General features: G+C 36.5%; 2 protein-coding genes across 2 annotated transcripts; one reads left to right on the forward strand and one right to left on the reverse strand.

The window, feature by feature from the left end:
• The first annotated feature begins 607 nt into the window (after positions 1–607).
• Positions 608–4,283, forward strand: LOC101311301 (probable E3 ubiquitin-protein ligase HERC4-like). Its single transcript, XM_004304154.1, has 8 exons — positions 608–1,166; positions 1,255–1,448; positions 1,558–1,605; positions 2,026–2,098; positions 2,359–2,530; positions 3,142–3,573; positions 3,652–3,843; positions 3,961–4,283. Exons 1-8 carry the CDS (start codon positions 908–910, stop codon positions 4,025–4,027), a joined length of 1,437 nt encoding a protein of 478 aa, XP_004304202.1. The 5' UTR covers positions 608–907; the 3' UTR covers positions 4,028–4,283.
• Positions 4,284–4,644: 361 nt separating this feature from the next.
• LOC101311594 (agamous-like MADS-box protein AGL8 homolog) lies at positions 4,645–9,797 on the reverse strand. Its single transcript, XM_004304155.1, has 8 exons — positions 9,242–9,797; positions 7,377–7,458; positions 5,699–5,763; positions 5,511–5,610; positions 5,336–5,377; positions 5,212–5,253; positions 4,969–5,099; positions 4,645–4,855 (listed from the first exon to the last, which is right to left on the reverse strand). The coding sequence occupies exons 1-8, from the start codon at positions 9,424–9,426 to the stop codon at positions 4,729–4,731; spliced, it is 774 nt and encodes a 257-aa protein (XP_004304203.1). The 5' UTR covers positions 9,427–9,797; the 3' UTR covers positions 4,645–4,728.
• Between the last annotated feature and the right edge of the window lie 2,586 nt (positions 9,798–12,383).

Genomic DNA, 12,383 nt, shown 5'->3' on the forward strand with positions numbered 1-12,383 from the left:
GAAATTTTCAAATGCTACATGAGGACCATATGGCAACATGACATGTAACTACATTCTAATCAAATACTGACACGTGGATTTATTACAACTAAAATATAAATTAAGGTTTTTTATTTTTTGTGAAATGACTTTCATGGGGCTTTGTTGAGTTTGGACTAGGGTTTATTGTTTGGGGTTAGGGTTTATGGTTTTGGGGTTAGGGGATAGGGTCTAGAGTTTAGAGTCTATAATTTAGGGTTTAAAAGGCTAGTTTAGGGTTTAAAAAACAACAACAAACTAAAAATTGTCTTTGACAAAATAATTGATGTAATTTTTCCTTAATAAAATGCATATGTCAATATTTGATTAGAATGTAAAACCATATCATACTGCCACGTAATCCTCCTGTAGTGCTGAAAAATTTCTCCTTACCAAATCGGTTAAATCACGGTAGGCGACGAGAGGTAGGGCTAGGCAGTTGACGTGTCCCTTGCCAACACGGACCGGATGGGTCCATCATTCAAAATCACCAGTGGGCCTTAAATGCCAAAAATCCGACCCGACCCGAGCCCGCTCCCTTCTCCCAGTTCCTCGGAACACATAAAAGTCCCACCCCAACAAGATTAACGGCCAAATCAAATCATCAGTTTTTCTCCTCTCTCTCTCATTTGACTAACTCAAGAGCTATCAATCGATCATCTCCCACTCTACATTTCCTCCCTCCCAGAATTCCCTCTTCTCTCTTCATCAGCGTTTCTCCTAGATTCTCTCCTTCATTTTGTCTGAAGCAGACAACACCCACCTCTCCCCCTTCGCCACCCAAAGTCCAAATCTTTCCCCAAAAATTTCGCAAAACCTCCGACTTCAGATTGGGTCAATTCGTACTAAAAAGCCCAATTCATTATTATTACCATCATTTTGAACAAAAATGGACATGGAAGAACTATTAGGACGAAACTACCCACCGGCAACAACCATCAAGGCCAAGAGTGCGATTTACGTCTGGGGATACAACCAGTCCGGCCAGACTGGCCGCAACGGGAAACAGCCCCAGCTCAGGATCCCCAAGCAGCTCTCCCCTGAGCTCTTTCACTGCACCGCCGGAGCTAACTCCCGCTGGCTTGACATTGCTTGCGGCCGCGAGCATACCGCCGCGGTTGCTTCCGACGGCTCCCTCTTCACTTGGGGTAAAATATAAAAGCCTTGTTTCTTTTGTTTTCAATTTTTTGTATTCGGTTCGATTTTGTTTGGTTTTGACATGTTTGATTTGATCAGGGGCTAATGAATTTGGGCAATTGGGGGATGGGACTGAGGAGAGAAGTAAGCATCCGAAGAAAGTGAAGCGGTTGGAGAGGGAGTTTGTGAAATCTGTGTCGTGTGGAGCACATTGTACAGCTGCCATTGCAGAGCCGAGAGAGAATGATGGGACAGTTTCGACTAGTAGGCTTTGGATTTGGGGGCAAAATCAGGTAATAAGATGCCCCATTCAATATCTTGAACAAATTCTTTCTTGTTTTTCTGTTCACTTTATGGCGCATTATGATTTATTCAGTTGTTTTTTCCTAATTCTGATTGTAGGGTTCCAATCTGCCGCGTTTGTTTTGGGGGGCATTTGCTCCAAACACGGTACGTTGTGATTCTTTGTGCTATAGTTTGTTTTAGTGTTATGGTATTTAGATGGAGAGTTCACTAACAGAGGAAGTGATAGATATCGAATCTAATCAAGTTGAGGTTGTTAGGCTCAATTCTGCTACCGAGTAAAGTAACCTTGATTGATTGTCATTAGCTGGATTGTTTGGGTCAAACACGTCTAGGCTTTGCTGCCGCAGCAAACAATGTGTTTATTTAAGTTGGACAACTCAACTAGGATTATGACCAGTTGGTGTAGGGAATACTTCATTGGAGGAACTTTCTCTGGTGGAGCGGTTTTATGTTACTTCTAATGTGTGAGCTTATTGGTGTAAGCATATGGGTCTTCCATGAAATCAAACATACATTTCATTTATTACGTAGTCATAACATTACTTATTGAAAGGATCATAACAGGCTATCCGTCAAGTATCTTGTGGAGCAGCTCATGTGATGGCTTTATCAGAGGATGGCCTGCTACAAGCTTGGGGTAATTGCTTTTCTTTAATCATTTTCTATGTGGTCCTTTTGAAACATTCCAACTCCAAACAAAATTATTGTCTTAAACAGCATCTTCTACTTCTAGGAATAGAAGTTAGACATGGTTATGCCATTGCAATTTTGTGATAGATACTTTTTTTCTTTTTAAATCGCAGATGGATATCTTAAAAAAATTTAGAATACTGAAGCTCATGCTCTTGTTTTTAACACCTCTCATAATTAGTTTAATTAAAATTCTGGATACACCAGGATACAATGAATTTGGCCAGCTTGGCAGAGGTGTAACATGTGAAGGATTACAAGGGGCTCGTATTATAAATGCATATGCAAAGTTCCTTGATGAAGCCCCTGAGCTTGTGAAGATTACCCAAGTGTCATGCGGGGAGTACCACACAGCCGCTCTATCTGAAGATGGCGAGGTGTAAGTGATCTGAAAAGCTTTTTAATGTCCTCCATTTAAGCTTGAGTATCGGGGTTATCCACATGGCATTTGACTTGGAGGATTTGCAGCATCTTCATGTGGGGATCTCCTATTTTAAGAGTAGGAACAGGATGCTATGAAAATGGATTCATTCTATTTTGCATTCTGCTGATATTGATTGATGTAAATTATCCTGGTCAATGTTGGTTCACATCCTCAGCAGTGGTTTTAGCAGCTGAAGTAACACTGATATGGCTGTCATTCTTTATACATAAAACTATGATGCCTAGTAGTTTTTATGTTGGGTTTTCTACCAGAAAGATCCTCCAAATTAAAGATGGCTGTCATTCTTTATACATAAAACTGTGATGCCTAGTAGTTTTTATGTTGGGTTTTCTACCAGAAAGATCCTCCAAATTAAAGAGGTTTCTCTTATATTGAATCATTCATTTATGTTATGAGATGATATAACACTCGGACAATCCTCGTATGTAAAATAGTTTTCCCAGAACACGTTATTAATGTAGTTTATATTCACTTGTTAGTTTATATTCACTTTTTTGGGTCTTTACAGATTTCTTCCTTACAGTAATTTTATTTGTCCCTCACAGGTATACTTGGGGGTTGGGAAGTATGGGACAACTAGGTCATTGTTCTCTTCAATCTGCTGATAAAGAGTTACTGCCAAGGAAAGTGGTCGCACTTGATGGAATCTTCATGAAAGATGTGGCATGTGGTGGTGTGCATACATGTGCTGTGACTCAGAAGGGAGCTCTTTATGCTTGGGGTGGCAGTCGAGCAGGGCAATTAGGTCTTGGCCCTGAAACTGGATTCTTTTCATGTAATCCTAATGAGTCTGCCAGCTTTTTCCGAAACATCCCTGCTTTGGTTATTCCACTTGGTGTGCAGCTCATTGCATGTGGACATTCCCATACACTTATTTCTACAAGGGAAGGAAGGATTCATGGATGGGGCTACAATAGCTATGGTCAGGCATCTAATGAGAAATCTACTTATGCTTGGTACCCATCTCCTGTTGATTGGTACGTTACAGATAAGTTTTAAAGCAGGTTTTCCGTATCTATCTTTCATTTGTACATTTAATGAACTACAAATTGCAGGTGTGTTGGGGAAGTTCGAAAACTTGCAGCTGGTGGGGGACATTCAGCTGTGTTGACCGATGCATGTTCCTTGAAGGAATTGTGCGAATTTAGGCTTGCAGATAGTGTGACTCCAACCAATGCTTCTATTATTGAGGACATTGCGTCTAGAACAGATTCAGATAACTTAGTGCGCCTTTGTGAAAGATTGAGGTACTGAGCAATAATTTTGCAGCAGCATCCCCAGTGCATTAGGGTTGTATGCTTCTTTGTTCTTCAATTTACTTTATCTTTGAGGAAGATGACCATTTTAGTTTCCATTTGATGCAGGCAGCACATAACGGATGGTGGGGACTACGAATGTGAAGATGATGAACCAAATACTTGTAGAAATTGAGCAAAAATTGGGACGGAACTCATGAGATGGTTAACCATTATGTCAATTTGTATCACCATTACAGGAATTATTGATCACTTGATGTACAATCTAGTTAGAAAATAACTAATAAGAGTTGTTGTAATAACATTAACTGTAAAGTGGCTATATCTCTTCTGATCTTGTATGTATTGATGTCAAAACGTCACATTGAGATGTTGGACTTGTTTCTGTAATTACTCATTAGTTGTATGAAAGCTTTGAACCTGAACTTATCAAAACGAACAGCTGCTTCACAATCTATGTTTGAAGCTTTGAACTGTTTGTGTTTTTGGTGATTCTGCACTCTGCAGTTTGTTGCATGTAGAAATTTCAACAACTGTTATGAGGGGCAGCATGAGGTAGGGCAGATCAAGATGGTACTGTACCTCAATATTTGATATGGTTAGATTATTGCAATTTTGTTTTGAAAGAAACATTCTTGTTCTTATTCCTATATATACATGGTAGAGACTAGAGACCAGACAGGTAAATTAAACATTAGTGATGTCCTTATACATCTTGCAGTAGATCCACACTCCAAATAAAAACATAAATAACATATTTCTGATGCAAGTGCATGTATCATTGATTCAAATGGCGAACCATCCCTGGTGGCATGACTGTGCTACTGGCAGGCTGAGTTTCTGCTTTTCCCTGATGTGAGTGCATGTATCATTGTCTCATTGATTCAAATGGCGAACCATCCATGGTGGCATGACTGTGCTACTAGCAGGCTGAGTTTCTGCTCTTCCCTGATAATCCCTAACATCTTCATCCATTGCATCTCTTCTTCCCTGGAAATCCCCACTGCATTTGCATACTTATTGTCAGTACTCGAATGTGTTTTTTATGCTAATTAAAAACTGTATCTGAAGAAATATATGCAACATAAATATAGCACAAAATATGTAAGGATGTACCCAATAGTTAGAGAAGAGAGTAGTGCTGGTGATTTTGGAGCTTGCTGAGTAGGCATTAACACGAGGGTTGAGGGGTTTGGCTGCTGATTATCATTAGGTTCTTCCTGCAGCAGCTTTTCGTTCTCCTTCAGCTGTAGGGATTTAATTAGTTACATTTTGCAATATATTAGATGCACTATTCATCTGTAACTCGATCACAATTAGCTATAACCTGGCCAGTTCACTTGCCCTAATTAATTTTACCTTCTTTGCTAGCGAGTTGTTTTGCTCTTGCAGTGTCCTTTGCTGAAATTGTCAATAGTACTAATGTGAGAAGACGTCCATAAAACAAAAGCACGTACATAAATGCAGTTCATGCAGAACATACCTTCTTGTGCATCTCTGAAAGGGATTCATGCACTGCTTGGTTCTGAACAATTCCACAGACAATAACTACGGTATGAGTATTATTAATCGATTGACAGGAAATCCTATTAGCAAGATGGTTTATCGAACTGAGCTAAATAAGATCTATCAAGCTAGCTACTGTTGACATGATTCACCTTTCTTGCTCGCACGCGCTTAAGAGCTGTATCGATCTGTTGCTCCAAATTTTGAAGCTCCCTCAAACTCAAGGGGTCTAAATCCTCTCCCGTGTAATTCCTAGAGAAATTAATCAAAGTAGTGATCATCGCAGTTACTGGAACGGAAACTGATGATCATTCTAACTGTGGCATACGAACATACGTACCTTATTTTTCTTTGTAAGATTTCAATCCTTGCCGCAAGCTTGGGAAATTCCATGAACCAACTTCCCTGTATAAGCAACCACCGTGGAACAAAGGCTTATATAAACAGCTTATTAATTTCTTAAATCAGCTCATAACCATCAATAACTTCACATAAACAAAAATTCCACGGCTAAAATGTTATGCAAGTAGTACCTCTCAAAGTTAGAAGCTCCTAGAGGTGTAATCATTTGAATAATGTAATTGTAATCTATTTCTTAATTATCAATTTTTTTTCAATGCCCATATGGGAGAGGCTCTTGTGAATATTTCAGCCAATGAGAGCGCATATTCTTGGGCAGAAAATAAAAATAAAAACTCACATCAACTAGAAGTAGTTGAGAAATTAATTATGAGCTCTTGTTAATGAAAATTAAGTGGTACCAGGTCTAATAAATTTGGGTATATATAGACTAACAGATCGAAAACTTGGGGCTCGAAATTTTTACTGGTTTAACTTAATCCAAAAACTTGCTACAAGGCGTAATTTACGAATCAATAAGACTAAGACTACTACAGCCAATAAGAGCACATATTCTTGTGCAAAAAATGAAAATAAAAACTCACATCAACTAGAAGTAGTTGAGAAATTATGAGTTCTTGTTAATGAAAATAAATGGTACCAGGTCTAATAAATTTGGGTATATATAGACTAACAGATCGGAAACTTTTTTTGAGAAGTAACAGATCGAAAACTTGGGGCTCGAAATTTTTACTGATTTAACTTAATCCAAAAGCTTGCTACAAGGCGTAATTTAAGAATCAATAAGACTAAGACTACTGCAGCCAATAAGAGCACATATTCTTGTGCAAAAAATGAAAATAAAAACTCACATCAACTAGAAGTAGTTGAGAAATTATGAGTTCTTGTTAATGAAAATAAATGGTACCAGGTCTAATAAATTTGGGCATATATAGACTAACAGATCGGAAACTTGGGGCTCGAAATTTTTACTGGTTTAACTTCATCCAAAAGCTTGCTACAAGGTGTAATTTACGAATCAATAAGACTAAGACTACTGCAGCCAATGAGAGCACATATTCTTGGGCAAAAAATAAAAATAAAAACTCACATCAACTAGAAGTAGTTGAGAAATTATGAGTTCTTGTTAATGAAAATAAATGGTACCAGGTCTAATAAATTTGGGTATATATAGACTAACAAATCGGAAACTTAGGGCTTGAAATTTTTACTGGTTTAACTTAATCCAAAAGCTTGCTACAAGGCATAACTTACGAATCAATAAGACTAAGACTACTGCAAAAAACGGCTCTGGATCCATTTTGATGGAGAAACTAATTATTTAAATTCTTTAATACTAAGAAAATTACCCTAGCTAGGAAAACCATGCAGACAAATTAATGGTTAGGTATAGACTTCTATGCGCGCATTCTTAAGAAAATGGTCATATTAAATGGTTAGGTATAAATTTAATTCTCAAGTACATTACATTCGAGCAACAAACTACTGGAGCTCGAGCCTTAATTAGATCCTTAACTGAAAATTTATCATGTAATAAAATTGAAATTTACCTGAGGAAACCATTTATACCAAGCCATCATTTAAGGCTATAGACACACAAATATTCATACACACATATTTATTACATACACACTCTAGGTTAGGAATGCATTGAATACCTGTGGTTGAGAATCAGGAATACCCGTGCTCTGCCTTTCTGCATACGAGTATTGTTCATATCGCTCCAGGATCGCATCCATGCTGAATTGTGAGAAAGAAAAACAAGGTCAGAACCGCAAGCTAAAATGAAATTATTCTAAAGTCTGAACTGGAAGTGTGAGAATGAACAATTCAGAAACTTATATCGATCGCTCATCAATCAACAAGTTATAAAGCTCTTATATGTGTCGATCATGATGATGCAGTAATGCAGTGTATGCATCATGAGGTATATCTTAGTACGAGGTACTTTATTAAGGCTTGGAATATGAGGTATATATTAGTATATATCAGGTGCGTCAAATGTGCATTAAGGGGTAGTTGTGTTGGATATATACCTCCTCCGATGATTAAGTTGTTAGGAAATGGACAGTAATTTTGTCAATGCTAATATATAGGAGTAACTCAAAGAAAAGTGAACTTCTTGAACATGCATAGTCTGGTGAGTACAGAGTAAGTGAATGATTAAACCTCTAATTTTATCAAGTTTTGCGAATAAATTTGATGTTATTCTGTACGTGTACGTATTCTTATTTTCTATTTGAACTTAAATTAAACCTTGTACCATAGAGTTTAGTTAATAAGTAGTTGGATGCGTACATCATTTTCTTTTTCCAGAGAAATGTGATTAGTGTCCAGAATTTGAGGGGAAGATAATGTAAATTTTTAGTTTATGTTATCAAACCTAGCTTACTATTGGATCCAATTCGATATATAGAGAAAGAAATTAAAAAAAATTGGTTAATTACTAAAATAAGAATACTGATAACAAAACTAGCAACGACGCCTAAGTATGAGTTACTTGTTTGATCGCTAGTTATTTAAAATTGAAATCCAAACAATTTCAAATCATGTGAAAAAGAACGCATGTAGCTTCTTTTCTTTTGCAGCAAGGTAGACTAGTTTTGGTATTAAGTCAGGAATCTAGCTAATCGTTTCTATGATCAATAATTCAGTTCGGAAACCCCAATTAACAATGCCTTATTAGCATTATTTTCCTTCGCACCTTAATTTGCAAAACCTAAATATATTACTGAGCAGAAATTCGGGATGCACTACCAAAAATGTCGAAAATATACACATATACAAGAAAAAAAAAATTACTGATATACTATTTATTTATTTTTTTATTAAATAGAGGATTAGGCAAATACTGATATATATACTATCGTAACACATTTCTCAAGGACCTTGTTCATCCTGGTCCGACAGTACTTGTGAACAAATTGTTTATTTGAAACAATGAGAAGTGCTACTAATTTGGATTAATTGTATTTAACATTAAGAAGTACAGGCATCCCATGCTCATGTACTAGTATTTGGATATTGTATATATATATTCCCTTTTCTTTCTTTTGAAGTTTTGAGTCTTCTATTTAACATACATCCTTTTGGGAATAGTAACCAAATTAGTAGTAATTAACTGGCTTGTTAATTACTGCACTTCGTCTAATGATCTGTCCCCTAAGCGAGTTACTACACTGTCAAAATATATTGTAGGAAAATTCTGGACAACTGATAATTTAAAACAAGAAAAGAAAAGGAAAAAAAAAAAACATCTGAATTTGCTGTACGGGTATTTTGACATATATGTATTCATATATGTCGACCTCTAAGATGATTTTCAATTAAAGTTTAGCTTTGTTCAAGTTCATTTCAAGTATGAACTTGAAGAACAGCAATAACTACCTGCCCAGAAAAGAAAAAATGAAAAATATATAAGCTTGCTAGCTCAAGCTAGTTAGAAGGACTAGAAATTGAATCTGTGCAGCAAACAGAGTCTAAATTTGAATACTAATGTGATGAAGCTTATAAATGAGTGTACCTGGAATCAGTAGCGTACTCAAAGAGCTTGCCTTTGGTGGAGAAGACAATCAAAGCTACATCAGCATCACACAGAACTGAGATCTCATGAGCTTTCTTGATCAATCCAGTCCTTCGCTTCGAGAATGTTACTTGCCTGCTGATCTTGTTCTCGATCCGCTTCAGCTGAACCTTGCCTCTTCCCATTTTCGAAGAATTGAGTTAACTTTGCCTCTAAATTGAGAGAAATTGATCACCCAAAATAGCAAAAACTAATGGAAAACCCTAATCTGGTTGGTTCAGGAAAAGAAGATGAAAAAGGAAAGAATGATGATAATGAGGGTATCGGTCTTGTTCTTATTCCTCTAGGAATGGAAGTGTTAATGAAAAACGAGGCTTTCTTGGGGCATCTTTCTATTTTTGTGCTTGGGAGGACTGAGGAGCTCTTGTTCCCAGAAGGCTCATATATATAAGTGAGAGAGATCGGAGAGAGTGACGACTGGTATTTGGAAACCGGGTAGTTTCGGGGATGTGCGTTGTCGAGTTCGCATTGGATTAAAGCTGCAAAATAGTTGTTCGTGTCTCTCGATTTAGACACTCAAGGATAACAGACATTTATCCGTACATTATATCATGTCTGATAAATATTTTTATATATAAATTAAGAAAGAGCATACGTCTCCGTCGAGAGAGCAAAGGGCAACGGCGTTTCCCTTATATAAGCTGTTAACTTTCATACAAAATACAAGGCAAATTATATTACAAGTCAATCTTCTTATATATACCCCATTAAGTTTCATACAAAACGAGCTAAATGGTCATTAATCTAACCAGTTTCATCTACGACCTAAGTTGTTACGATATCTGCTCATTGAACATTTACGCTCACTTATTTTTAGTAAGCCTATAACACTATGTGAAGTTTTTGGTGTTGGGTGTGAAAATGCTAAATATAATACATTTCCGAAAGAGATATGACAAGATGAATCAAACACAACGCTGCGTCTTGACATATAGCTAGGTTTCTTTGATTTCCAGCATTTGATGTTTTCTAGTTGTTTTGAATCTGGTTTTCTTTTACTCAGTGGGGTTTTAGGCTTGATTATTAGTTTGCATAGGGTTTGTTTCACCATCATAATATAAGCATCTTAAACAGATGAAGACATCATATGTGAATCCATGGCATGCAATTCCGAACTCCGTTGAACACCCATAAAGTTCGAGGCATCCCACCTAATTTAGGACCCCCCCCCCCCCCCCCCCCCCCAAAACCTGATTTGGACACCGAGACGTACACCTCGGAGAGCTATGCCGACCAAGCCAACCCCAACCTGAATATTCTAAGTTTCTAACCATTTACCATCACCTGCCCAAATTGGTCAGAGAGGTAAAACTCAAACTCTTCTCTTGGCATATATAACTTGTTCACTCAATTACACGCGTACATTCAGTAATGACAGTTTGCTAATGTAAATTGGATGTGATTTTAAGAAAATATATTTTGGTTTTTCTCTAATATGCATCACTAAAAAACTGATAGTTTTAAGACGTCGTCGTATTGCTATATCAAAAGTTGACAACTATAATGTCCAAGCTTCTTCTGTTTAAGTTTTCCTCTTCTGTTTTTATGTTAGGTTCTACATTCGATCGCGAGCAATGGTGAACCCAGGATTTTATAATGGGGTGGGCTAGAATTTTTCTTTTTATTAATATGGATTAAGTTTAATTGCATATGGGCTAACTTTGAAAACTTGAGGTTGAGCTAGTTTTTAATTTTTAGCCTTTTCAATTAAACTTTAGCTAGAAATGTAGTTTTTTAACTAACATGAACTAATTTATGTCAAAAATGGAATAAGTTTAATAACATATGTGCTAAAATTAGAAATTTAAGGTGGGTTAGTTTTTAATTTTTAGCATTTTAAACTAAAATTTAGGTAGAATTCTATGCTTTTTCAAAATTTAGGGTGGGCTAGCCCGTGTGTAGGTATGCCAACCGATCTCTGGCTCTATATATACAACACAGACCAGGGACCGTTTTTGGTACAAATTAGAATTCATGTATTCCCTATATAATTGATTGATTGAGGTCCCCTAGCTAGTTACAAGGAAATGGTACGCATTAATGCATACTATAGTATTTCCTAACCAATAAAATTGCCAGTTCTTTGTGGAAAGGAATGAAACAGTAAATGATTCTTTCATCAAAACAACAGTAGATCGATGATCATTGAGCTGCATCAATTATTCATTGTCAAGTCATTTAATTTTTCTAGCCTCGTGTGTTTTAGATACAATTTCATAACTATTGTTCTGCAAGACTGCATATGTAAGTCAGATGTTAATGCGTTCATGAGTCCAGCGAGTAAAGTGGTTATGAATCTCTCAAAATTAGTATGAATTGTATTTGTTTTCGGTTATCTTTCTCCGTAAACTTATAATTAATAAAAGATCATGGTTAATTAGATATTTATATGCAAGCTAGTTTCGCACTTTGGATCGGAAAGAATGATAAATTGTCCAAAAGATAGCAAAAGTAACTATATATATATATAATGGAATATATCAAAGGTCGACCACTCTATACAGCTATAGTACTATAATGCAATTTGCATTAAAAATGTTATCAGCCAAGAGATAAAATAAATTATAGTTAAAGGGTTGCCCAAAAACGTCTGCACTACTATAAAAATAGTTTTTTTTTTTTTTTTGAAATCCTATAAAAATAGTTTTAATGACAGCAAATATATGATGTTTGCCTGAAAACGTCATTGTATATTCTTTCCATGACGTTTTTCGGAAGCAAACGTTTGAATTGGGGGAGGTATTGAGAATGAAGATAGTGAAGCAAATATGTGTTCTTCTTGTAAGTGGTCCTCGTACACATATATATGGTTTTGATAACTATGAAAGCAGGCATGGTCCGCATCAAAAAAGAAAACTATGATAGCATGGTCCCGTCAGAACTACAACGTATGTATATGTTGGCATAAATATTTTCGATTACGTACAACAAGATCGATCGGAGTGAAAATGTGACCAGCTATCTACTATCTAGCCAACCTAGCTAGCTAGCGGATCAAATGTAAGAAATCCGACCTCGTATATCTATCTTAATTTCTAGCTACCAGCCTAGCACGTACGGGACCATTTCTTTTCTCCTGATT

The sequence above is a fragment of the Fragaria vesca genome, linkage group LG6 (assembly GCF_000184155.1).
Source record: "Fragaria vesca subsp. vesca linkage group LG6, FraVesHawaii_1.0, whole genome shotgun sequence".
In the NCBI taxonomy this organism is placed as follows: Eukaryota; Viridiplantae; Streptophyta; class Magnoliopsida; order Rosales; family Rosaceae; genus Fragaria; species Fragaria vesca.